The 26,151-nt window shown below is 48.8% G+C and overlaps 1 protein-coding gene and 1 non-coding gene across 8 annotated transcripts; one reads left to right on the top strand and one right to left on the bottom strand.

Annotated features, from left to right (window-relative positions):
- Positions 1–554: 554 nt before the first annotated feature.
- Positions 555–21,039, bottom strand: SMARCC2 (SWI/SNF related, matrix associated, actin dependent regulator of chromatin subfamily c member 2). 7 transcript variants are annotated; one of them, XM_058742390.1, is made up of 30 exons: positions 20,853–21,039; positions 18,638–18,757; positions 17,183–17,268; positions 16,638–16,719; positions 16,444–16,536; positions 15,777–15,846; positions 15,477–15,546; positions 14,712–14,787; positions 14,045–14,176; positions 13,830–13,945; positions 13,326–13,450; positions 12,223–12,282; positions 12,064–12,101; positions 11,648–11,778; positions 11,308–11,379; positions 9,038–9,151; positions 8,408–8,561; positions 7,630–7,722; positions 7,277–7,393; positions 7,122–7,184; positions 6,522–6,780; positions 6,126–6,287; positions 5,799–5,863; positions 5,460–5,595; positions 5,211–5,377; positions 4,660–4,794; positions 2,644–3,025; positions 2,266–2,349; positions 1,921–1,986; positions 555–1,369 (listed from the first exon to the last, which is right to left on the bottom strand). In XM_058742390.1, exons 1-30 carry the CDS (start codon positions 20,961–20,963, stop codon positions 1,293–1,295), a joined length of 3,456 nt encoding a protein of 1,151 aa, XP_058598373.1. In that variant the 5' UTR covers positions 20,964–21,039; the 3' UTR covers positions 555–1,292. The 7 variants fall into 7 exon arrangements, with proteins under 7 accessions (XP_058598373.1, XP_058598372.1, XP_058598369.1 ...); XM_058742389.1 differs by having other exon boundaries at positions 7,277–7,396; positions 20,853–21,038; XM_058742386.1 differs by having other exon boundaries at positions 1,921–2,349.
- Positions 21,040–21,816: 777 nt separating this feature from the next.
- TRNAS-CGA (transfer RNA serine (anticodon CGA)) lies at positions 21,817–21,898 on the top strand. Its single transcript has one exon. It is a non-coding gene; the product is annotated as a tRNA-Ser (tRNA).
- The last annotated feature ends 4,253 nt before the right edge of the window (positions 21,899–26,151 follow it).

Here is a 26,151-nt window from a genome sequence, read left to right as displayed (position 1 = left end):
CAAAAGAAAAGAAAAGAAAAAAATTTACAGAAAACTTTTGAACAGAAGAAAGGTGCGAAGACGCAGAGGAAGAGAAACACGGGACGTGAGGAACAAAGCTTGGTGGGAGGGACTGGGAAGGAACTGGTGGAGAGCCTGGAGTCCCATCTGCCTTCACATCAAGGATGTGGAAGGGAGAGACGGTAGGGGAGGCAGTGGAATCCAGGGAGCAGAGCCTAGCTGCAAGCTGGCAGTAGGCACTACCCTAGGTCAGGCACCCCTCCACTGTCCCTAAATCCCAGGGAACCCCTAGCTACCAGTCAAGGTTCTGATGGTACTGGGGGAAGAGGGAAGAGGTTAGAGGGGTGACCCACCAAGTCATAAGGAGGTGCTTAAGTGCTTTTTGAAAAATTCAGGTTAACAACTCCCCATCCTCTCTAGCTCCCTTCTCCATGTCTTCTAGGAGCCCAGTGACAGGGCCCAGGGAGGAGGAAGAACAGTGCCCTTTCTTCCTCTATTACCTACCACAGGAATCCCCAAAATATGTTTCCCCACCAAATACACATACGCTGACATCAACTACGCAGGTGACTTTTAAAAACACAAAACTGACATTCAGAGGGAAAGGGGTCATTGGCTGAGCTGGGGTGGCCTAGAACAGCAACACTGAGGAAGCAGCAGGAGAGATTAGTAGGAATAAACTGGGGATGGGGCAGCTGAGGGGGGTGGGGAATTGATTCGGTCACTAACGGTGGGGGCTGGAAGAGACAGATTCGGCACCCTATTCTATCCCCAGAGCTCTCCCAGAACCTTAAATCCCCCTTTCCTGTCACCTCCCTCCTCCAAAAAATGTAAAAGTTGGGTGGGGTGTTTTTTTTGTTTGTTTTGTTTTGTTTTGAGTGGGTGGAGGAAGCTGCAATGTGGCTTTTTTATCTCTCTACTTCCTTTAAAGGGCTTAATTTTGTTTTATCCATAAAAAATGCAGTAGCTTTGAGGGGGTGCACCCTTAGAAGTGGTTAATTAGAACCTTGTAGAAACACTTTTCCCCAGCCCTTTCTTCAAGGGCAGCATCCCCATCCTATCCTCTCTCCCAGAAATTAGAAACATCTTTTAAACAGAAGTCCTTGAATAATCCAATATAAAAATGCATGCCCCTGACAGGCATGGCGGGGGCTTTGGAGGGGCAGGAGGAGCTTTCCTTACGTAGTGATGAACTCTCCAGGCTGGGGAAGGGTCCCAGTGGTGGGGAGAGGGCTGTTCCTGGAACCTTGATCTCCATAGGGGGTGAGGGAGAGAGATGTCTGGCTGGCTCCTCACTGTGGAGGTGGCACAGGGGTGACTGTGCCTGGGCTTGGGGCCGTGGGGTCTGGAGGCAGGGGGGTACCTGGGTCTGTGGAGAAAAGGAAGACGAATCAGCTAGGGTGAGCAGGAGAGGGATCCAGACCCAGGCCACCACAGACAAACAGAACTGGGCATGGCATGCAATGGGTGGGTAGGTGACTGAGGTACCCACAATGTACAACTTAATTTCCCAACACCCTCTCCCACCTCATACTGGGAAAACTGAAATACCCCAAATCTTCCTGCCCCCAAGGAAACTCTCTAAATGGGACATTCGAACGTGATGGGAACAAGCAAAGGGGATGCCAATCATCATGCAAACAGGTAGCTGTTTTTCAAGTTTACAACTGAGATGCTGTGCCTTAGGACTCCTCCGTGACCCACCAGTGAAAGGCCCCAACGTCATCCCAGAGGTGGCAGCTGCCAGGGTGGGGACTGGTGGAGGACAGCCAGAGAGGCCCTTCCCCCTGTATTCTAATTTACCAGAGCGTTCAAAAAGGATTGTGGAGTTCTCGTGCCTAAGCCCTTCCCCCTACCTGCCCCCCATCCCTCCATGTAACCCCTCTCCCTCACCCTTCTCCCCTCCAGGACCCTTCTCACCTGGCAGTGGGCTGGCACTGGGCAGGAGGTTGCCCTGAACAGCTGCCACAATGGCAGGGCTCTGGGCTGCGGCGGATCCGAGCCCCGGCCCGAGAGGCAAGGAAGATGGCATGGTGGTGGTCGCCGGCAGGTTAGGATGTAGAGGGTTCGCCATGGACACAGGCAGGTTAGGTGGGGGAAGAGTGCCCGGGGCAAACGGGAGATGGTGGTGATGCCCATGCAGGTTAGGAGGAGGGGGCAGGTTAATACTGATGGAGTCAGCTAGACTACCAAATGGGATGATGGATGGAGCGGGAGGAGGAGGAGGAGGCGGCATGCCAAAAGGCAAACCCAAAGGAGCATTACCCGCCACGCCTGGGTGCCCGCTGCCTGGCACTGCCCCTGGCATCATTGAGGGAGGAGTTTGTTGGTTGGGGAACGGTGAGGGGCCTGGAAACACAGAGGAGAGACCAAGTAGGTTAGAGGCATAAAACCTCCCTTACTAACTCACTGTCCCAGCAAGGATAACCTAGCCACTCCTCAGCACCACTTTTCCTGATACGAGAATAAGTGATAAATCCCTGGAATAAAATTCCAAAGCTCTGGGTCTGGGGCAGGATTGCTGTTGTCTCAAGGATATAACAGAGGTGAGAGAGAACCCATCTGCAGAAATTTCCAGTCCTGTCACAGATCCCTTTTGAGGGAGCCCTCTAGTTAGCAAGGGTTCCAGAACCCAGAACTTACCATGGGGTCCAGGGGGGGGTACCCCTGGCGGAACCGCCCCAGGCTGGGGGGCTCCAGCTGGCTGCTGCTGCTGCGGCCCTGCCGTTGACCCTGTGGGCCCAATCTGTTCAGAGGGGCCCATGCTTCCAGGAGGGGCCCCGCTGCCAGCAGGAGCAGGGGCCACAGAGGCCGGAGCCATGGCCAAGCTGTGAACTGCGGGTGGCCCAGCAGTGCCCGCAGGTGGGATAGGCTGGGAGCCTGGGGGCAGGGCTGGTGGTGGCTGCTGCTGCTGTTGGTGCATTTGTTGGAAGTGCTGCTGCCGGGCCCTCATCTCTGCGTACTTCAGCTGCTCCATGTGGAAGGCTTGTCTGTCGGCCAGGAGCTGCTGCCTCTGATACTCCAGCTGCCAGTGCCAATTGAGTACCGTTACCCACGTTCACAAGATCACAAAGGCAAACACATTGCCCCCTGCTTTGTCTTCTGACAAATCCAGCCTCTCATTCTGGCAGTTCCCCACATCACATGTAAATCTTGTGCTTGGGCTTGCCCTGCCCTCCCCTGTCCTCCCCTTAAGAATTCCCATGACCATGTCTTCTGGCTGCCCACATGGCTTCTCACTGCAGTGGAGTTAATCTAGTGGGGACCCTTACTCATTTCAGCTTTGAAGCTTTGAATCTGACACTATGTTCATTTGGAAAACGCTTCCAGTTCCTCTTGTCAACTTGCGTTTTCTTCCCCCAAAATTGGCTAAAACACTCACCATTTTTAGGAAGCCATCCCAGATCAACTCATTAGCCTCTGAGCTTTGCCTTTATTTTGTTATATCTCAGGACTTATATATGTGATTTAGAATCTTTTAATTTGAATTTGTCAGATACTTTAAGCATTCACTTTTTGATGCCTCTGTATTGAATATTGGATATCTCCAATTAAACTGCAGGTTCTCTGAGGTTAGGATCCCTGTTTTCTATTTCTTTTTATGTGGTCTCAAAAACAAAATGGTTTGGGGTGCCTGACTGGCACAGTTGGTTAAGCATGCGACTCTTGATCTCAGCTCAGGTCATGATCTCACATTTGTGAGTTCAAACCCCACATCAGGCTCTGCGCTGATGGCGCAGAGCCTGCTTGGGATTCTGTCTCTGCTTCTCTCTGCCCTTCCCCTGCCTGTATGCGCGCGCTCTCTCTCTCTCAAAATAAATAAAATTTTTTAAAAAATGGTTTAATACATTGTCTATCCCATCCCCCTTCCAAGTTTACCTCCTGGATCTGAAGCCTCCTCCCCCTCATCATCCCTTAAACCTGCTCACTCACTCAACGATATTCACACTCTACAATGGGTAAAACACTGGTCGAGGACCTGGAAATGAGGCAATCAAAAAAATAACTAGATGGTTAAGCGTCCAACTCTTGATTTTGGCTCAGGTCATGAGCTCTGCAATGGGGTTAGAGCTGGGCATGGAGCCTGCTTAAAATTCTCTCTCCCTTTCCCTCTGTCCCTTCCCTGCTTGTGTCTTGCTCTCTCTTGCTCCCAATAAATAAATAACTAAATTTAAAAAACAAAAAAACCAGGGGGTGCCTGGGCTGGGTGGCTCAGTTGGCTGGGTGTCCCACTCTTAATTTCAGCTCAGGTCATGATCCCAGTGCCCAGGGAACAAGCCCTGAGTCAGGCTCCATGCTTAAGCCTGCTTAAGAGACGCACTCACTCTCTCTCTCTCTCTCTCTCCCTCTCCATCTGCCCCTCTCCCTTGTTCATGCTCTCTAAAATTAAAAAAATTAAAAAAAACAAAAACAAAAAACAAAAACAACTAGGATCTCTGCCCCATGATGCTAACATTCTATGAGACCTCAGGCTCCAAGCTTCACCTGTGGGTCACTTGTCCTTAACTGCCTGGAGTTAACTCCTCCTGCTCCTCTGCTGTGAAGCCCTGTTACTCTCAGGCTTTCTGCACTGTTGCTCACCCCCATCCTAAACCAAGGTATAGCTCAGAGGCAAGGTGCGGCCCCAGGTTCCACTGGCCAGCAGGGGATGCTACTCACTGCCTCTCGCTCCCGGTCCATGATCGTCTCCAACTCTTCAAAGTGCCGGAGTTTGATCTCCAACTTTTTCATCTGGGTCTCCACCAGCAGGGCCACCAGCGATTTGATCTTCCTCTCCTCCACGGCGGCCAGGTGCTAGGGAAGGCGGGGAGGGCAGCACATGAGTGGGAGGGCCCCGCAGGAGACATGCCAGGGAGAGGGTGGCAAGGTGGAGGCTGGCAAATTTTAAGAAAGAACTTGCTGTGGTCACAACCCACAGAGTAGCAAAGCATTCATATTCTTAAAAGAATATGAAAGAAAAAAAAAAAGAGAGTGAGTGGCAAAGGATAAGACAAAATCAAATAATTAGAGGGTAAAAACAGGCCTAATGCTAAAAAGCTTCAAGAAGCTTAGAAAAGAGATGACCAACTCTCCCTCTCAGGATCAAAATGAGAAGAAAACAGACCAGGATCATGGAAGTGAGGAGCACACAAAGATTTCCTCCAGATGAAGGGAGATCAGAGAAGGGGGCAGCTCCGTCCCTGGGGGTCTTCTGGGTCTCTGGCCCTCACCTTGGCCTTCACAGCAGCGGCAGCCAGGGCAGCAGCAGCGGCGGTGGAGAGATTGCCCTCGCCGATGTCCCGCTCCACTTTCGTCTTCCTCTCCCCCTCTGACTCCACCACTTCCTTCAGCACCTCCTCCTGCCCCTCCTTTGGTTCCTTCTCCTTGTCGGGGTCGACTGCGTCAGAAAAAAGGTGGGGTCAGCCCTACAGCCCCACTTTTCCTTCCTGGACCCCCAACCACCATGCTGGGAAGCTCACCTATTGGGTCCCCATCGCTCTTCTCTGACTCCTTCTCGCTGTCACCTTGTTTCCCTTTCTCTTCATCCTTCTTGGGAACCTCGCTGGTTTTCTCTTTCGCTTCTTCCTCGACAGCCCCAACTCCTTCTCGGGGCTCCTGAAGTCCCAGTGAAAGAAAAGTAGACAATATCAGGGTAGCTGCTACTCACACAAAGGGCCCAGACTGGTAAATGAATTTTTACCCCGCACTTTGGAGGTACCTGGACTCCAGACAACAGCCCCACTTAAGCCCAGCACCCCATTCCCCACCGTGCCACCCCAGCACCTCCACCCTCCCAGCCCAGCTCATTGACACTATACCTTGGGCTCCTTCTTCTCCTCTGTGGCCTGGCTCTCCGCCCGTGCCTCATCAGTCCCGCTCTCCTCTAGGCCCGTGGGAAGAGAAAACGGGAAATGTCTGATACAGAGACCGTCTCTGGGACACTTTTCCAAAAGCCCCCTCTCCTACCCAAAATCTTAGTGACAGGACTGGCAGGGAGCCACAGTCCCTAAGATGGAGTCCTGGGGAAAATAAAAACCCTGCCAATTGTCCCCATTCAACAACTCGAAGGAGGGACAGCACAAGGATATGAGGTGGCTCTGGGTCTTCGTGACAGGGGAGAACTCTGGGAACTTTCCAGGTCTTACCGATCCGCTCAGGCTCATCAGAGGTGGTTCCGGCGATACCACTGCTTTCCAGACCGAAGGCTGGGTCCGCCTTGCCTGTCACTTTGGCAGCTTCCTCCACTTTCCGAACGTGGGCCTCCACCAAGGCTGTGGGTACTTCTTCCTTCATTTTGGAGAACTCTTCTGCAAGATCCAGAGAGGACAAGGCTGGGACGGGGGCAGGCAGGCAGTTCTAACTGTCCCTATGAAAGCGGCCTCACAAACCCATCTCTTCATCTAGACCAACACGGAGCTAGACAGGTGCCTGAGCTGACGCCAGCAGCAGACAACGCCAGCAAGGCAGCCAAACTGGAGGGGCTTTCAAGGTCTGAGTAACCAGCCCTTCAAACCAAAGAGGCCAGGACCCCTCCACATTACCTAGGGCCGACTTCGCAGCAGCAGAGGCGACTCGAGGATCGACGACAGAGGCCAGGAAGGCAACAGTGCTCATAACAGGGTTGCCTGACTGACTGAAGGGGATAGGCTGGTAGGCCAGGGGGCCCAGGGAGGCCTCTGAGTCCTCCAGGTACGGGTCTTCAATGGGAAGACGAAGAAAATGCAAGATGCACTCATCCTGCGTGCGGCTTCCCACGTGTTCTGACACTTTGTTCCAGTCATCTTTGTACATTTCCAGTGCCTGGTGGTAGTGGTGGAGACACAACTTCCTTACTTAGCCACTTTCCTTGAAGGTCAACTCCCCCCATCCTACTAAGGGTAGCGGGCTTCAAAGATCTCTGTGTTGTGGTGTTTGTGGAGTCTGCTGGGTCCCAGGGGAATCTCCAAGTAGCACTAAGAAAGGATATGGAGTTAATGAAATGGCCCAAATGCCTGGCCTGGAGCTGTTCCCTGGGGCAGGTGCAGCAGGCAGCGGGGAGGAGACACACTGGGGACAAGATCACGCTCTCTGCACTCACAGGTGCAGCTGGCACCCTGGCCACTTCTGTTTTCATAGAACTCTCCTTTCCTTGCCCAAATTACCTCTAAGAGTAGCAGGGTCTCCTGTTCCGTCCACTCTCGAGTGGCACTGGCTGCAGCTTTACTCTGCAGGAGAAACACGCAGGTCAGAGAGAGGAGGCCATGACTTCCAGAGAGTGAAGGTGCTCCACCCCTGAAGTCGGCCCACACCCCCGTACCTTGGAGGGGACGTTCTTCTTTGTGTACATGTCTGTGCGCAGCCCAAAGTTCTGCATGTCTGTTGGTTTCTCTTTGCCTTTGTCAGGGAAGTTGAGCATTTGCTGGGAAGCAGAGGTCTGCTATTTGTGGAGGGAAAAGAAAGAGGTGAGTACAAGTGACCGCAGGAGCTAGGGGCAGACAGAGAGAGAAAACAGACAGAAGGAGTTTCCTTCCCAAAGCCAGGGACACCCCTGAGTGGGACTTCCTCCCTCACTGCTGTAGCTCCTCTGCTCTCATGTCTCTTCTTCCCCGAGCAGGGGCCCCCCAATAAAGGGGCAAATAAGAAGCCCAGCGGGGTCTACACCCCACCTACCAGCTCTGGCTTGCCCTTAGCCGTCTCTGGCACCAGGTCATCCAGCTCTTTGCCCTTTCGCCCAGCCTTGGTATCAGCATCAACCTGGCGGCCCTGGGAGACAGAGCTTGGCGTCATGGAAGCTGGGCAGGAAATGACCAGGCCAAGGCCCTGGAGGCCTCAAGACCAAATGCTGGGCAGCCCACAAGCTCTGGGGGCACTCATGCCACTGTTCCATGTTCCCTTAATGATTATTTAGATCTGTAGTTGGCATGATACCCATTTGTATTCACAAATATCTTTACAGATTCCCTTAGGAGCTGGACAATTTAGGTTCTAATCCTAGATTTGGTACTCTGTGATCTTGGGCAAGCCACATATTCTGTCTTCTCTTAATTTTTGTAATGTATGAAATGGAAGTGGAAAAAAATGGAAGTGATCATAATTATGAGGCAAAAACGGAAAAAAAAATGTTGGAAACATGACAAAGTTAAAAAATTTCATGCAACTTCATTTTCAGCCATCTTTCTCTATCTCTTCTGTGCCCTACCCTGGCCTGTCTGCTCCTCGAGAACAAGGAGCATCTCTTCTCCCTCAGCAAGTCCTCACAGTCTTAGGTACAGAGGCTGAGAGAGGGTGCTAAACACACGGGCTGATTCCTGTGGCCCTTTGCATCCCATGGAAAAGGAAGAAGCCTCAAAACACTCCTGAACCATTACCCTAAAAAACCAGAAAAAGAAAAGTCCAAAGAAGCCCAGTTTTTCCCAACCCGACCCCGCCCCACAGCCCCTCACCCTACCTGCGGTGTCTTGGGCTGCAGAGGCACCAGCCCTGACGGTGTGTCTGCCAAGACATGGAAGTGAGAGGTGGGCGGAGGCCCCATCGGGGTTGGTCGACTCTCAGCATCCACCTGGTAGTTAATAAGACCCCACTGCTCTAGGAAGGCATGGACCCTGGGAGGAGAGAGGTGGAGACAGGGTCACATGGGACAGCCAGAAAGGGGCAGAAGTGGGGCACAACACTCCCTCTCCTCAGCCCTCTTCTCTGTTCATTCTGCTCCCTGGGAGATCCCATCTCCTCCCACACCCTAAATGCCAGTGACCCCCAGGTCTACCTACATATCCAGCGGGGACCTCTCTCCATATCCACTCACCTACTAGACCTCTTCTCCTGGATAGCCAGTAAAATCGAAGCAGGATCCTTCAACTACAGACGTACTCCTTCTCCTTTTTCCCACATGCCAGAGAATGCCACTGCCATTCCCTCAAGTCACACGTGCCCTGAATATGAACTCTGCCTTTCTCTAGAGGTGGTTTTTTTTTTTTCCTTCTTATTCCCCTACGCTCCTTGCTGGCAGCCCCCCTTCTGCCAAGAGACATCTGTGGGCAGACATCCTTATGTACCCCCTTCCCCTCAGCTGCAGACCCACCTCATGATGGCACAGACGTCACCCGCCAGGTTCCTGCGGCAGGCAGTGGAGGTAAGATACTCTTGGGGGTTCAGCCGGTAAGTGTCAATCATGAAGTTTCGATAAGCCAGGTAGCTTCGGAGAGAGACAGAAAGATGAACAAGAGGAAGAAAAAATAAGTCCATTGAGGACTGAAGGGTAGGAAAAGTGATAAAAGGGCTGACGATCCCTCCTGTGCAACAAAGAGGAAAGAGCAGATCATTTGCCTCGGTAAACACTGAGGGTTTACTAGATGCGAGGGCTTCAAACACTGCTACATTTTCCTTGATGGGGGGTTTTTAGCGAAATGAATTATCTCCTTGGCTGTAGTTAGGGGAGTTTTATCCAGCCTTTGAACAAGTAATAAAAACAGAAGAAAGGTGCCTTTATTTCCAAAAAGACAGGTGTTAAGGGGAGGTCTATCCATGCCTCCAACTAGTCAACATGATGTGGTATAAAGAATGTATGTTTTTGTTTTTTAATTAAGCTCTACACTCAATTGAACTCACAATCCAGGGATCAAGAGTCACAGGCTCTATCTGGCTGTTGATAGAGCCTGTGACTCTTGATCTCGGGGTCATGAGCTCAAGCCCCACATTGGGTGTAGAGCTCACTAAAAAAAAAAAAAAAAAGAAAAGAAAAGAAAAAAAAGAATATATGTTTTGAAGGTGGAAAGATCTAAGTTCAAATCCCAGTTCTACCTGGCCTTGGGCAAGTTACTTAAGGTTTTTGAACCTCAGTCTCCTAATCTGTAAAGTGGAGTATCTGCTTAAGAATAGAAACGTCTACAGACATCTAGTACAGTGCCTGGCACATTTCAGGAGTTCAGTAAATGGTAGCTATTATGTGGTGTGCCATAAAGTTTGAGAACATGAGCCAGTATAAAGGATTCAGATCCTGGTTTTTCTACTTACTGGCTGTGTGATCTTAATCAAGTGACTTAACCTCTTTGTACCTCAGTTTCCTAATCAGTTAACTGGAGAGGATAATAGGACCTACCTCTAAAGGTAATGTGAAGATTAGTCAATGCATGTAAGACACATAGGATAGTGTGTGGGAGATAAACCTTCAATAGATACAGGCAATTATCACTATTTACTACACTATTTACTATCTTACATCAAGACCGCAAAGTGTAGAACAGTTCTAAATCCAACCCTGCCTACAGACCATGTTGAACTCATGTGACTGGGTCACCACCGCCTTTTCCTTTGGAGAAAGCAAGGCTTCGTCCTATACTGCTTTCCCCGGGAAGAGGAGAGAACCACACCAGGCTACAGGGAAAGAAACACAGTGGGAAGGCAAGATGGCCCCAAAGAGGGGAAGCTAAGGAACATCTGAGAAGCAGGCTCGTTCAGTTCTTAGGGGGATCAAAGCTTTCTCACCCTTCTCATTGTGGTATTTCTCCTGGAGCACCTCTAACCATAGAAGATTGTCAAGACTCATCCAAAGCCAAACAGGTTTAGCCTGAGGCAACACCTTGAAGAAGATAGAGACTTCCAAGCCCCAAGCCTGCACTTTACATAACACTTCTCTCCAGAGAGCCCTCTCCATCCCTTAATTCAAAGGCTTGGAACTTCAGAGCTCTTCCTCTTGTTTTTCTATTAAAACCTACTCTCCGAGACCAGCCTGGTAATAGTCACTTACATTTTAGTCAAAGCTATTATTTATGCTAGGAGTCTTTGCATTTTATTATTATTATTTTTTAAATTTTATTGAAATGTTTTATTTATTTTTGAGAGAGAGAGAGACAGAGTGTGAGCTGGGCAGGGGCAGAGAGAGAGGGAGGCAGAATCCACAAAGCAGACTCCAGGCTCTGAGCTGTCAGCACAGAGCCCGATGTGGGGCCTGAACCCGTGAACCACGAGATCATGACCTGAGCCGAAGTCAGACGCCCAACCGACTGAGCCACCCAGGCGCCCCAGTATTTGCATTTTAGACATCTTAGTAACTATGGATTGGAAGGCTCTGTATTCTGTTGAAAGAAATGGAGGCATCAGAGCAGGTACCCATTTTGTACAGAAAACCATGCTTAATACTGCCCCCAGGCAAATCCCAGAGAGCATGCTACTGAGGCCCCAGTGCTGGGCTAGGGCTTCCTGTGGGCGGAGATCGTGTCTTTGTAAAAGTAGCATAGTGCCTGGCTCATAGAAGAAGCTCAAGAAATATTTGCCAAACTGGATGGTGCTAGATCAGGAAAGGTGATCAGGGACAGGAGGGAGAAAGAGAATCATAAGCTGAGATGCCCTTACATTTCTGGAGTCTTGGACTTGTTCTTGCCGTTAAAGAACTCAGGGAGAGCCCTCCGCTCAATGGCATGAACACTGTAAGAGAAAACGGAATCGATTAAGAAGACACTGGTGGAGATGAGAGCCCCAAAGAGAGGTAAAAGCTAGAAGGGAGGGAGGGAGAACACAGTTCTTCATTCCTTGAGGAGAACTTCCCACAGGGCTGTAAGACTCAAAGACACCAGGAGCTCCCCTAAAACTGAAATATACCCCAGTCTGTCTGGCTAATGAAGAAATAACTTATTTGGAGACAGGAAGAGAAGGCAAGGAAATGGGGAGGCATGAGAAGATGGAGAAAAAATACCTATTATAGTCAAACCAGGCAGCATAGCTGGGGATAATGATGTGGTGGGTCTGTTCAGTCACATTGTCCTCATGCAGGTCCGGGTTCTTCGTCTGCTCTCCCTTGTTCCCTGTACTGTTTTCATCCTCATCCTACAAGTATAGAGGCTGCTAGCCACACAGCATTCCCATTTTGCCCCTGGCGACCCTCTGCTTCTCCCACACCCCAGGAACGTGGGCACTAAGGATGGGTATGCAAATGAAGAATATAGGCCCAGAACTTGGAAAGGGTCAGAGTTTTGAGTTTTGAACAATAGCTAGAACTAGTCTAAGGTGGGAAAACTTGGGGCGATGGAAAGTTCTGAGTATCAGGAACTTTATAAGCACGAATCAGAATCCCATAGAGAGGTAGAGAAGGCTTCTCTAAACTGGCTGCACCTTGCCCGTGGTCTCCATGCTTTCATCCTCCTGTTCATCTGAAAGAGAGAGGCAGTAAAATAGAAGGTTGGAGTCTCCTGTGGGGCAGGAGAATCCTACTTTCTGAAAAGCCGTGGCAGGCTACGGGAAGGTGACAGCTGCGCCCCCTCTCCTTCTTACCCAGGTCAGTCATGGTGCCTCCTTTGACTGGGGCTGACTCGGAATCCTTCTTAGTGTTTACTGCCAGGAAAGAGAGTCATTTTACCAGACAGGTTCTGCCCAAATCAAGCCTTTACCTCTCCACCTTTAACAAGTCTTAGAGATCTGGCTTTCTCCAAATACTTCTGTCCATCTAATCCCAAAAAGCAGTAACTGCCTCCAGGCACAGTCATTGTAGGGCTTGAATCTCACCCGCCACTTTCCCTCCTTCCCCCACCCAAAATTCACTTAACTGTTTACCTATAAGGAAGCATCTTTTACTCTATGGACGTGCATAAATCATTTCTGTCTTTGACAGGTCTCCTTATCTCCATCTATGTGTCTGTAAATTCTTTAATGAACAGAGTCTGACCAAATCACTCTGTAGAGGAATAGTAGGATCTTCAACATTTTTTAAAGCAGAGGACTTGCCTTAACTGAATCCATACCCAATAGCTCAGGAAAAAACATGAATACAGAAGAGAGCTGCTGTGATTGATGAGGGGGGTGGAAGCCAGAACTCCTCTCTCTCAGTACCCCCACCCCCACCCCCACCCCTGAAATACACTCCTGGATATTATTTGAGCTTGTCTATGGAATACAGATCATATTCCACATTTACAACTGTACAACTCTTTAGCACCACAGAGCAATGATCTCCAAGGTGGGGTTCTCACATAGGATACAAAACATGGTCCACTGGAATACAGGCAAAGAATAGTAGAACTTCTCTTCACATTTGTTTTTTAATCTTATCTTTTACATTTTCCCATTTTTAGGTAATATTTGCATGTATTTAATAGTGTTTCTAAAGTAATGGAATAACAGTAGATATGTACAATTTATACTTGAATACTTTACTGGTGGGGGTACATGATCAAAAACAGTTTGGAGACAACTACTGTCAGGCGTAAAGCACAGTCCACAACTCAGATATGGATGTGATGTCAGAGGACTGTCCGTGGTGATGAAAATAATTTTAATAACCAGCTAAACTGAAGGCAGAGTTCCTTAAGACCTGGAGCTGGGCCTGGGAAATCAGCCCTCTCCAAAGGTGGGTCCCAGTGGTTTGTTGTGGCCCATACCTGTTTTAGGCAATGTCACCTCCTCTACATTGGGGACTGGTGAAGGCTCATCCATGTCCTTTGTTAGGTCTTCTTGCTCCTCCTCTCTGTGGCCACGCTTTGACTTGGTGTAAGGTGTTGAGGGACTGGGAAGGGAAGGGAGTGAAAGAGAGTCCAGTCATCTTTGGACAAAGAGTCCCTGGAAGTTGAGGTTCAAGGGGAGCAAAGCAAGAGAGAATCCCAAAGATGGAACTGAGCATACCCAGAAACCCATCACTATAGAGTACTGGGAAGTACAAAGGCTTTGCACTTGAAGATTTAGCTCTCTTTGAGTCTACTAGTGGCTGCAACCAGAATAACAACCAGGCAGCTAAAGAAGACCTCATTGTCCCTCTCAGGACATGGACAGGAATATGGCCTACCCAGGTCAGGGCCAGGTGGTTATGGGAAGCAATCTGTCCTCCCTTCCTTCAACATGGTGTGGAGAGAATGGTGAAGGTGGGGGCAGGGTAGGGGCTGGCATACCCTTTTTTAGCATTTTTCTTCTTAGCTTCTGGGGTTGGTGAAGGAGAGGGAGAGCGCTTCCTCTTCTTATAGTTCCCCCCTTTCTTGTCCCGTCGGTCTGAATCTGGGCTGTTCACCTGCAGGTTGCAGAATTGGAGCAAATGTCAGCCAACAAGCCCCACTGAAGACTTATTCCAAGATTAAGGGATCAAGGAAAAAAGAAGAGGAATTTTAACCTCATCTGTCAGTGTCTTGGCTGAAATCTTCTTTCGGCGGGAGACAGGGCTTTTGTCATCATTCACCTCGTAGTCTTCCTCATTCATCCATTCATTGAAAGTGTCTGTGTCCAGAATCCACTTTGCATGAACCTGAAGTACAAAGGCAGACTGTGCTGGAAAGAAGCCTGAAAGCCACAGCTCTGTCTGGGGACCCCGAACAGAAAAGCTGAAAGGTACAGGAGCCTGTGCTTCATCTCCAAATGGTGGTCTGGTCCTGGTATGAACCACTTTTTTTTTTTTTTTTTTTAAGAATTTATTTTTGGGGCGCCTGGGTGGCTCAGTCAGTTAAGCGTCCGACTTCGGCTCAGGTCATGATCCTGTAGTCCGTGGGTTCGCGCCCCGCGTCGGGCTCTGTGCTGACAGCTCAGAGCCTGGAGCCTGTTTCGGATTCTGTGTCTCCCTCTTTCTCTGACCCTCCCTTGTTCATGCTCTTTCTCTGTCTCAAAAATAAATAAATGTTAAAAAAAAAAAAAAAAAAAGAATTTATTTTTAAGTAGTCTCTACACCTAACATGGGGCTTGAACTTAGAATCCTGAGATCAAGAGTCACACAGTCTACCAACTGAGCCAGCCAAGCACTCCCTGGGATACTTTTTGGGGTACTTTAGGGGACAAGAAATGCTCACCTTCCTAGGTTTCTCAGGAGTTGGAGCATCTTCCACAGATGCTTCAATTTCACTGGCTGGGATCCAAGTGTCGTAACTGCCATAGGAAATTGGTGAAGTCAGATCAATGGGATGGAGTTGTGGAAAAGTAAAGTGCAAATCTTTTACCTTTCTCATTTGCAAAAAAAGTATTGGATTGTTAGGTTATTTTTTGGTATGATTATTTTTCCAATTGATATTGGGATTCTTTTCATTATAAAATAATAAAAACAATTTCAGAAAGAAAAAAAGAAAGAAAAGAGTCCCTTCAACACAACTGTTCAGTATATATTTTTCCCAGTAAATTTTTTCTGTACCATTTTGTTTTTACGTAACTGCAATGTCACTAGTGTTATTTTACAATCCTACTTTTTAGCATTTAATATTTATCTACAAATTATCCATGTTATTTCTATCAGTTCAATGGCTGCATAATAGTCCACTGAGTAGATAAACAAATTGCTGAAACATTTTCCCATTGTTAGACATTTAGATTGTTTCTAACATTTACTTATCATAAATTATACTGGAAGAGCCGTTTCACACATAAAGCCCCAATCTTTTTAGCCTAAGCCTCATTTAATAAGTCCAAACCTCTCCCAAGACAAAATTCTCATAATAGATAGAAGAACAAATTAACAGACCTAAAAATAACCCCAAAAGAGAGCCTGCTTGCTTTGCTAGATGTTCTAGGGCTTCTCAGTCTGGCTCTCATACTTAAACCTTGCCCTAAGACCCTGTCCTCACCTGTCAGGATAGTAGCCCCAGTGCAGAAGAACCTGCTTATCCCTCTTCATGACTGGTCGTACCCATTCCTCTGGGGGTAAAAACAGAACAAGGAGAGATGTAAGCTAAAGGGGTATACAGAAAATAACAGTACACAATTTGTGTTGCAGCCAGGGACCTGGAAATAGGGATATAAGGCAGTAGGAGGGCTCAGAGTTGAAAGGAAAGAGGAGGTGCCAAGGCACTGTGCGGGGGCTGAGCAGTGTCCCCACTGCTAGTCTAAGCCATTCACTGCAGTGGCCAAGAAAACCCAGGTCTCACCTTCTTCCAGGTTCCCTGGGACGGGATACACAACATGGGAGGCATTGCTCTTATCCTCAGTGACTGTTCCCTGCATGGCACAAGGAAAAGTAGGTAAATATGGTGCCCTCCGAATTATTCATGGGTATAAATAAACCAAAATAAGATTTAACCACAGACCTGCCTTCCTAATCATATTCTGCTCAAAATGGTATTAAAGTTGGCTTGCCTTTTTTAAGCACACAACAGCTGAGAGGCAGAGGGAAATGGCTGGGATTGTGCTAATAACGAAGAAAAGCAAAGAACTAAACGTTCCTGCAGATAATCCTCTGAACAGATAATCTACACACGGGAAATGTAAAGTTGACTATATGTCCCCAGCAGTGATATCGGCTTGTTATTATAGAGTTCCAGAGTAAAGGTTTCATTGCTCTGAAATCAGGCAATCTCTGGCTTTCCGTACCCCCAGGCCAATGCAGCCGCTAGGAACAGTGATCTAAACCTGTCAAGACTGGGAGGTGGGAGAAGCAGAGAAAAAGCAGCTCAAGGCTTTAAGCCTAGTCTTTTCCCAAGTAGGCAGAGGCACCTCTGCAGTAGAAAACATGTCACCTGAGGGCTGCTTATTGTATTGAAACGATCAGGAAGACAGTCATGGAGTTTCCAAAGCTCGCCTGACCCACCCACTCACCTGGTGTCTCTTGATAATGTCCTTTAATTTCCCTAGCAGTTTGGGTTCGATTTCTGGGCACAGAAAAATGTTAGGCCGAGACAGGCAGTTATTCTGTGGGGAGAAGAAAGAGATGGGATGGGATCATGGGAAAGGCGCGATTTGGATTTTCACTGAGGGAAAGGAGATGGACAAGGGAGGTTCTTGACTATTACCTGCACCAAGGATTTCTCAATGGTCATGAACATTTCCACGTTGCGGTCCATGCGTGATGGATTCTGGAAATCGTAACGCCGCCTTGAAAAGAGGCAATAACTTATAGTGAGTGTTATAGATCAGGTCTGAGGATGAGGTTAGGGTATATGACTTCTCAGTATGGGAAATCAGAAAGCAGTTTTGCTCACAATAGTTGCCAAAATGGCCTGGGATCTGGGGTTCACTAAGCTCGACTCCATGAATCATTTGTACTTAGTCCAAAAGGACAAAGAAAAGCTTGAGATGCCAACTTAATCCCCTTTCCTCTACAACACACACATTGATGCACACACACATACACACATACATACTCACTTGCTCTTAGACTATTTTGGCTCTGATTCTCAGCCATTTTTCTGACCTAGCAAGTCACACCTACTGACCTAGCAAAGTAAGAGACTTGCAAGAAGGTCTACCTATGTTCTCCCATCCCAGAAAGACCCCAGGAAATCATAAAGGGGGAGTCCCTCTAAATGTAAGAAGCACAGAGAAGAAGGCATCTCACCATCCCTGGTCACTCTTAAATTTGTAGGCAGCTGCAAGTATGTGGCACAGGGAGCCTCCTGCTTTGAAATCTAGGAAACATTTGATCTACAAAATTGAAATAGGAAAAAAGTATGTGAGAGTTACATCCTAGATTCTCTTATTTTTTTTCTCTTCCAACGTTGTTTTTTTTTTTGTTTTTTTTTTTTGTTTTTTTTTTTTTTTTTTTTGGGACAGAGAGAGACAGAGCATGAATGGGGGAGGGGCAGAGAGAGAGGGAGACACAGAATCGGAAACAGGCTCCAGGCTCCGAGCCATCAGCCCAGAGCCTGACGCGGGGCTCGAACTCACGGACCGCGAGATCGTGACCTGGCTGAAGTCGGACGCTTAACCGACTGCGCCACTCAGGCGCCCCTAGATTCTCTTATTAACAATCCTTTCACAAAATCCCATGCAAAACTAATCTCTCTCTCCAAGCTGGACTTCTAACCCTTATGCCACCGTATCTTGTGGCCTGGAAGAAGGGGGAGAAAGAAACCAGTATTCACAAAGCCCCACCTTGTGCCACGTACTTACTGGTTACCTCATCACCCATTACAGAACCCCTACAAGGTAGAGATATTAATCCCATCTAGAGATGAAGGGCTAGATACTCAAAATGTTTAAATGACTTACCCAAGATCACAGAGCACAAAGTGGCAGAGCCAGGATTTGAACACAAGCCTGTGCAAATCCAAATCTCATCCAAATCCCTTTTAACCATGCCATAAGAGGGGGCACCTGGGTGGCTCAGTCAGTTAAGCGTCCGACATCAGCTCAGGTCAGGATCTCACAGTTTGTGAGTTTCGGCCCCAACGTCGGGCTCTGTGCTGACAGCTCGGAGCCTGGAGCCTGCTTCGGATTCTGTGTCTCCCTCTCTCTGTCTCTCTGCCCCTCCTCAGCTTGCGCTCTCTCTCTCAAAAATAAATCAACATTAACCATGCCACGAGAGTTTCACGTATGAGCTCAGACACGCTGAGATAACCTACTGTACAAAGTATTTATTTTTTAAGATTTTATTTTTAGGGGTGCCTGTGTGGCTCAGTCGGTGAAGTGTCTGACTCCTGATCTCAGCTCAGGTCTTGATCTCAGGGTCATGAGTTCAACCCCTGTGTTGGGCTCCATGCTAGGCGTGGAGCCTACATACATACATACATAAATATCAAGACTTTATTTTTAAGTAATCTCTACACCCAACGTGGGGCTTAAAGTTACAACCCCCACACGCTCCAACGACTGAGCCACCCAGGCGTGCCTTGTTGCACAAAGTATCACCAAGACAAAGAGAGCGGTAAACTGGGGACTAGGGCAAGCCAGTAATGCCCTGACCAGGGATAGGGATGATAGGAAATTACTCAAATCTCAAAAAGTATAAAACTTACAAAACCCCCACAACTCCCTCTCCAGTTTGGAGGATTCCCCATGCATTTGCACTCACCGGCAGTTTAGTGAGTGGTGCATTGCTGACATGTTTGCCAAAAACTTCTTCCTGAAACTGTAGCAGCTGTACAACCAGGCTAGACAAGGACTTGTTGGTGGGTGGTTCAGCTTGTATATACTAAGGAGACAGAGGGAAAGGTAAGAAAAGGAGACTCCAGATGAATTGTCCATTATCTCCCTTATTTCTTCCCAGGGAGCTCTAGAAACATCTGGGGTAGAAAAAATAGGCTCTTCTTCCTCCACATGTCTACTTTCTATAAAGAAAATGGCAGAAGGGAAGCCCTCTAAGCCCCTCACCAGAAGTTGACATTCTGCTGCCCCCAGCCCAACCTGCCAGCATTGGAGGCCACGGAGACTTCCTATTCTTTCTCAGCTACACCCTGAAATTGGAGTTGAAAGACCCTGATTTCTAGTTAACAACACTGAAGGTGGTAAAATTCTGAAGGTTCCTTAAGTTCAGGCAATGGAAGCAACACCTTTGAGGCTCTAAGCAAGAGAACAGTGTATTTCTTGGGGTAACTCTGTGGAAGGCCAAGACTCCCCCCTAGAACGCAGCTTAATACGAAAGGTGCAAGGAAGTGAGGCAAGGCAAACAGACTGAGAGCTGAGTTTGTGCATTCTGCTTCTACTAGGAATTGGGCACAAAAGTCTTCGTAGGCTCTCCTAGATGGCAAGGACCAGCTACTAAGACCCAGCCTGGTGAGAAAGAGCAAGAAAACATCTATCCTTTCGGGGGAAACTGTATCCGAGACAAGCAACCCTGGGCCTTCTTACACATTTCCATATTATGCTACCTAGTATCCTAGCCTTCTGTTCTAATTTAAATCTGAGCCAACAGGCTAACTTTCTCTTTACCTTCTGACCCCTGTTTCCTCAACCCTAATCACAGAGAAAAGTGCTCTTCTCAGTGGGAGATGTAAAGAGAGCCTTGAAGGAAAAGGTAACTGACAAAGAGCTAAGAACTTGAAAGCTGAATTTGAAAGCTCACAGGCTGTCAATCCCCCCAGGGCCAGAGACTAAGCCCCTAGACTGATCTCTCTTCCAAAAAGGTCAAAGGAAGAGGCTGGGGAACCAGAGCCTCATGCTGGGGTACAGGAAAAGCCACAGATCCAGCAGCTGTTTGTCAGGATTCTGACACTCAGAGAGACCTCTGAGACAGGGCCATAAGCAGGATCAGAGGGGCGTTCTCCTAAACAACCCATCACACTTCTGACAGGCTGCAAAGCTGGGCAGGAAGAACTGAGGAGCTGAAGGAAAACCAGAAACAGAACCTCTAACTGGGAATAGTGAAAAGGAAGAGGCAGACTATCTCCACAGAAAAACCCTATGTATAGATGTTCCTTTAAACGAGGCCTAAAGACAAAGACACCACCAGGAAGAGGTTTGACAGAAAAGTCAGGTAAGGCTTTTTGAACCCTTTGTTCACTACCTTATTATCTCCAGTTCCGAGCCGGGGGGCCAGAGATATAAAGCTGTCCTAGCCTCTGAACCCCAAACCAAAGGCAGTGCAAGGCCAGGTGGCCCGGTGACTTCATTGTGAAGCTGAGGAATGGTTTAAGAGGTCGCTGCCCAGGAACTGCTATACCCTGCCTCCCAAGAGGTTTCCTTGCCCCTTGGATGAAAGTGGGGGACAAGCGGTAGAGACAGGTGGGCGGGGGGTGCTTCTTAGGGCTGATGAGCAGCCAAGGGCCTGCTCTGTGGCTGTTTACCGTCCTGCTTTCATCATCTCTCCGAACATACACAAAGCACTAGGGAGGCCTCAGCCTACCGGTACCTGGCTCCGTGGGGAGCTCTGGCGGGCACCGTGGCGGGCACGCTGGGGCGTGTGTGTGTGTAGGGGGGGGGAACATCAGACACCCCGTCCACCCTCGGCTGCCTCTCCCGGAAAAGCCGGGAAGGCTCTGGCCCAGGAGAGGGTGGGCGGCTGGCACCGGGACCCGCCGGGGCAGTGGAGAAAAACAAGGGGCAGAGGGCGCAGCAGGGAGGGCGGGGGCTGGAATCCCAGGCTGCAGGGCGGGGGGGGGGGGGGGGGGGGGGGCGGCAAAAGAGGCTGGGGGGAGGGGCGCGGGTCGCCGGCGGGAGCGCTGGGGCTGCTCCGGAGGCCGCGGGGGAGGGGCCGCGGGCCGCCCGAGGGTGGGCAGGATCCGGGGGGAGCTGCGGGGCCTCTGTCCCTTTGTCCCGCCCCCGGTCCCCGCGCGGCCCTGCCCGCGTACCTTCTTGTAGTTCTTGCCGAGCCAGAGCCGCACGTTGTCGAACTGGGTCACGGTGTCCGCGGCCTCGTAGTACTTCACGTTGGGCCCGCCGTCCTTCTTCCGCACCGCCATCTTCTCGGGCTCGGGCCCCGCCGCCGCCGCCCGCCCCGCTCAGCTCAGCTCCCGCCTCCTCCGCCTCCTCCTCCGCCCGCCTCCCGCCGCCTCCCGCCGCCGCGGCCGCCGCCTCCCGCCGCCTGGGCCGGCCCCGGCCGGCGCAGCGCCCCCTGCCGGCCGGTCGGGCACGGCGACGGCCAAGCGCCGGGCGCGGGACCCCACCCTGGCGGTCTCCCCGGCGGCGGCGGCGGTGGCGGCGGAGGCGACGGGAGCGTTGGGGAGGCAGCCGCTTCCTGGAGAGGGCGCCCACTCCCCTGAGATCGTTCTGTACCCGACGCGAAGCCTTTCCTGCCCCTTTGCTTCTCAGCCCAGGGAATGGGGAACCTTTCTATTCCTACCCCAAGGGGACGCCCCCAGCTCACAGCACATTCCCAACCCCTCATGGAGTCCTTAATTCCAAGGAACCCCAGACCCCTTTCCCCAAGAACTTCCTCTCTTTCATCCATCCCCAGAAGTTCCCCTTTTCAACTCTTCCTGAGTCTCCATCAGCACCCCTCTCACTCCTTAACCCGAGGAGTCCTCTAGCCGCTACCCTGGGTCCCAGTACCTTCCCTCCAACTGCTTCCTTCACAGGCCTCGCCATCGCTTTCTAAATAGCATACGCTCTTTAAGACCCCTCTTCCCTCCCTGAGTCACCCGGTCCATCCGACTGTTCCTTTGAGTGGCATAGAAGCGAGGTAAGGGGCAAAGGGCGGGGGTCCCAGGATACACATCCTGTATGTGGTCGGAGTCGGCTTCCCATTGCCACACTCCCTCCCTGATCGCAGTGCGGACCCCTTCTGTAAGCGCGCGGCAAAACATAGTTTTGGAAGTCACGGTGGCCGAGTGGTTAAGGCGTTGGACTCGAAATCCAATGGGGTTTCCCCGCACAGGTTCGAATCCTGTTCGTGACGGCCGCTTTTTTTCCCTCTCCCTCTCCTTCAGGATACGTAAAAGGAACTCCCCTCGCACGTGTCTTTCCAGCATTTACCTTTCTGTGTCAGAAATAGCTGAGAGGTCTCACCCCTGGATTGGGACGGATGGAGGTGATCATGGGAAGCTTAATTTGCACAACTGTATCGGCTGCTAGGATACTGGACACCTTCGCAGTTCTGTAACTTCAGGTTTGTTAGAGCTTTGACACACGTTTCATTCTTGGGGAAGGGAATAGCAAAGGATTTGGCTGAAGAAGGGTTAGGCTTTTGGAAATCTGAATGCCTCCTGTGCTGTAATAGTTAAAATTAGAATTTCCAGGAAGAGAGGGCATCTCTGGATTTCATGACCAGAAGTCTGATTATCACTGAGACCCAGGAAAAAGCATACTCTCATTTGGATTTCTTTGAGGAGGCGCATCTCAGAAATCACTGGGCTAGGAGGGAGTAGCCTGTCAAACATAACAGCTTATGTTATGAAACATAATGGCTGGAGCTGGAGTGTGGGGAGATAACACTTTTTACTGAATGCTCATTATGTGCTAAGTACTGTTCTAAATTTTCCGTGCATTAACCGGGTTAGGGAATTAATTCCTTCTCTGACCTCTAACCCTCCTGTACTCACCTTACTGGGTTCTTCCTCCCCCCCCCCCCCCCCACCAATTTCTGATCATAGGAAATATCTGGGATACTTGTTGAGGATGTTCTTTTTGTATTTCATTTCTTGCACAGCAGCATCTTCTCCAAGATGAATCTCCCCAAGTGCAGGGAGTTCAGTAGTAATTCATAGAGCTTTCCCCACACTTACACTTTGCAGTTTCCTGCCTTCATACCCTTTTTCATGCTCTTCTCTCCGAGATCACCCTCACCACTGTACCCTTCCCTCCTTCATACCCCATCATTTATCCCTTCCCATCCTGCACATCCTTTCATGTTTCCTCCTTGAAGCTCTTGATTCCTCCAGCTGGAACCCATCATTCTACCACCACCATCCACCTGGTTGCATGCAAGGAATCTCCTTTGACACACTTCTGTAAGAATTAAAAGTTATATTTATTCTGCTTCCTAAATATGTCTTAAGTCTGTCCATTTTTTTCAGGGTGAGGGCAGGCTAGACCCACTACTTGCTGGGGCCTTCATGAGGAAAGTAGGGTTATGAGGACCACATGAGTTAATATATGGAAAGCTGCACTAAAGCATCCAGTCGTAGCCAGAGACCTTAAACCCTTTCATGGCTGCTTTTTGGGTTTCCTGACCTGGTCCCTTTTCACTAACCATTCTTTCACATTCACTACATTCTATCCACTGGCATTCCTGGTATAGTATTTGTCTGTGTTCATTCTGTTCTCCGCCTGAAATAATCTTTCTCATCTTCACCTTCTACTCAACCTCTACTTCAATGTCAGTTGTCCTGAGAAGTCTTCTCTAGTTACTTGTCACCTACAATACCCCAATCTTCCCCAGTAGGACGTAAATTCCTGGCACATATAAGCCACTCAATTAAAAAAAAAAAAATCTTTGTTGAGTAAATGGATGTGTGGGTGTGTGTGTGTGGGTGTGTGTGTCTATGTCTATGTGTCTGTGTGTCTGTGTTTAATGTCTATTTTGAGAGAGAGAGAGAGAGAGAGAGAGAGAGAGAGAGAGAGAGCGTGAGTGGGGAAGGGGCAGAGAGGGAGAACCCCAAGTAGGCTCCACATTGTCAGCACAGAGCCCAATGCAGGGCTAGGTCCTACCAACCATAAGATCATGACCTGAGCTGAGTGAGCCAAGATCAAGAGCTGGATACTCAACTGACTGAGCTACCCAGGTGCCCCTCGATGTGTTTTTACAGTAGTTACGTATACATGTTTTAATCTTCATTCAGATTGGACTGTAAGCTTCTTGAGAGTTTGGACTGTGTATTTTGGTTTTTTTGTATTTCATTTACTAGGTTTTTATACACAGATGTGAGCAAATATGTAGTGAATGAGTTAATAAACTAACAGGCTCAGTACTCAAGCTTCCTACCAAATGCCATTTTGCGCATGCTCTCAGATTTAAATGTCTGGAGAGTCAAGACCAAAATTGACCAGCAGAGGGCAACCAACAACTATATTGTGAAGGGAAGAAGGCACCATGGCTTACAAAATGGAGGATCTGGACGGAAAAGCTAGCAGAGGTTGTTTGGTGTTTGGAGATCATACCTTTCGCTCTCAAATATTTTCCCTGTAACTGTCATAGGTGAGAGGCCAAGGTTTCAAACCTTCATGTACAATAGATACATTTCTACCATCCCCACCGCCCACCTGAACTCCTCAATTCCTTCACTTTACCCCTTTTATCCCAACAAATCCCCTATCCTTATACTTTTCCTTGACTTATACGATCAGGTCCCCCCAGGCATTCTGTAGTTTCTGGCTTGGTATTTGACTTTGCTCATTTGCCCTAAAGTTACCTTCTCCACATAGGCTTGTAAAGCCCACTCATTTCAAAGTCCTAAGGAAACTTACATAAACATCCTTTCCATAACACATTCAAATTGCACAGGATCAATCCATTAAATCAGAACAAAACTACACTTTTATTTGACAGTTCCAAATCATCACGTTGTTTTCTACTTCCTTCTATTTTTTCTTTAGATTATTTTATTTAAAAATTAAAAAAAAAATTAACGTTTATTCATTTTTGAGAGACAGAGAGCAAGCGGGGGAGGAGCAGAGAGAGAGGGAGACACAGAATCTGAAGCAGGTTTCAGGCTATGAGCTGGCAGCACAGAGCTCAATGCGGGGCTCAAACTCACTGACCACGAGATCATGACCTGAGCCGAAGTCCAACGCCTAACCGACTGAGCCAACCAGGTGCCCCTTATTTAAAATTTTTTAATGGGGCACCTGGGTGGCTCAATTGGTTAAGCGTTGGACTTCAACTTAGGTCATGATTTCACGATTCTTGAGTTCAAGACCCGAGTCTAGCTTTGCGCTGATAGCTCAGAGTGTGGAGCCTGCTTCAAATTCTGTCTCCCTCTCTCTCTCTCTGCCCCTCCCCCACTCACACTCTGTCTCTCCCTCTCTCTCAAAAATAAACGCAAAAAAGTGTTTTATTTTTTTTATTTTTATTAAAAAAAATTTTTTTTAACGTTTATTTTTTTTTTAATTTTTTTTTAAACATTTTATTTATTTTTGAGACAGAGAGAGACAGAGCATGAACGGGGGAGGGGCAGAGAGAGAGGGAGACATAGAATCAGAGGCAGGCTCCAGGCTCTGAGCCATCAGCCCAGAGCCCGACGTGGGGCTCGAACTCACGGACCACAAGATCGTGACCTGAGCTGAAGTCGGACGCTTAACCGACTGAGCCACCCAGGCGCCCCTAACGTTTCTTTATTTTTGAGACGAGAGAGACAGAGCATGAATGGGGGAGGGTCAGAGAGAGGGAGACACAGAATCCGAAACAGGCTCTGGGCTGTCAGCACAGAGCCCGACGCGGGGCTCGAACTCACAGACCGCGAGATCATGACCTGAGCCGAAGTCGGCCGCCCAACTGACTGAGCCACCCAGGCGCCCCAAAAGTGTTTTAAATAAAATAAAAATTTTATAATGCTTATTTATCCTTTGAGAGAGACTCAGAGTGTGTGTGTGTGGGGGGGGGGGGCGGAGGGGCAGACAGGGAGACAAAGAATCCTAAGCAGTCTCCAGGCTCTGAGCTGTCAGCACAGAGCCCGATGCAGGGCCCGAACCCATGAATGGTGAGATCATGACCTGAGCTGAAGTCAGATGCTTAACCAACTAAGCCACCCATCTCTACACCTCCACCCATCTCTACACCTATCATGGGGCTTGAACTCACAACCCCAAGATCAAGAGTTGCATACTCCACCAACTGAGCCAGCCAGGCATCTCTACTTCTGTTTTTTGAATAAAATGTATACTCTCTGCCTCTAGCTTCTTACTATCTTAATACTCTGTTGTGAAAACCTTTGCTAACTTTGAAAACTTCGATTTCTTTTTTTTTTTTTTAATGTTTATTTTTGAGAAAGACAGAGAGAGTGTGAAAGGAGGAGGGGCAGAGAGAGAGGGAGACACAGAGTCTGAAGCAGGCTCCAGGCTCTGGGCTGTCAGTGCAGAGCCCAACGCTGGGCTCGAACTCATAAACTGAGATCATGACCTGAGCTAAAGTTGGATTCTTTTTTTTTTAATTTTTAAAAAATATTTATTTATTTATTTTATTATTTTATTTTTTTTAAATTTTTTTTTCCAACT

The sequence above is a fragment of the Neofelis nebulosa genome, chromosome 8 (assembly GCF_028018385.1).
Source record: "Neofelis nebulosa isolate mNeoNeb1 chromosome 8, mNeoNeb1.pri, whole genome shotgun sequence".
Classification (NCBI taxonomy): domain Eukaryota; kingdom Metazoa; phylum Chordata; class Mammalia; order Carnivora; family Felidae; genus Neofelis; species Neofelis nebulosa.
The sequence above is the reverse complement of the archived record's forward strand: the minus strand, read 5'-3'. Positions and strand labels throughout refer to the sequence as shown.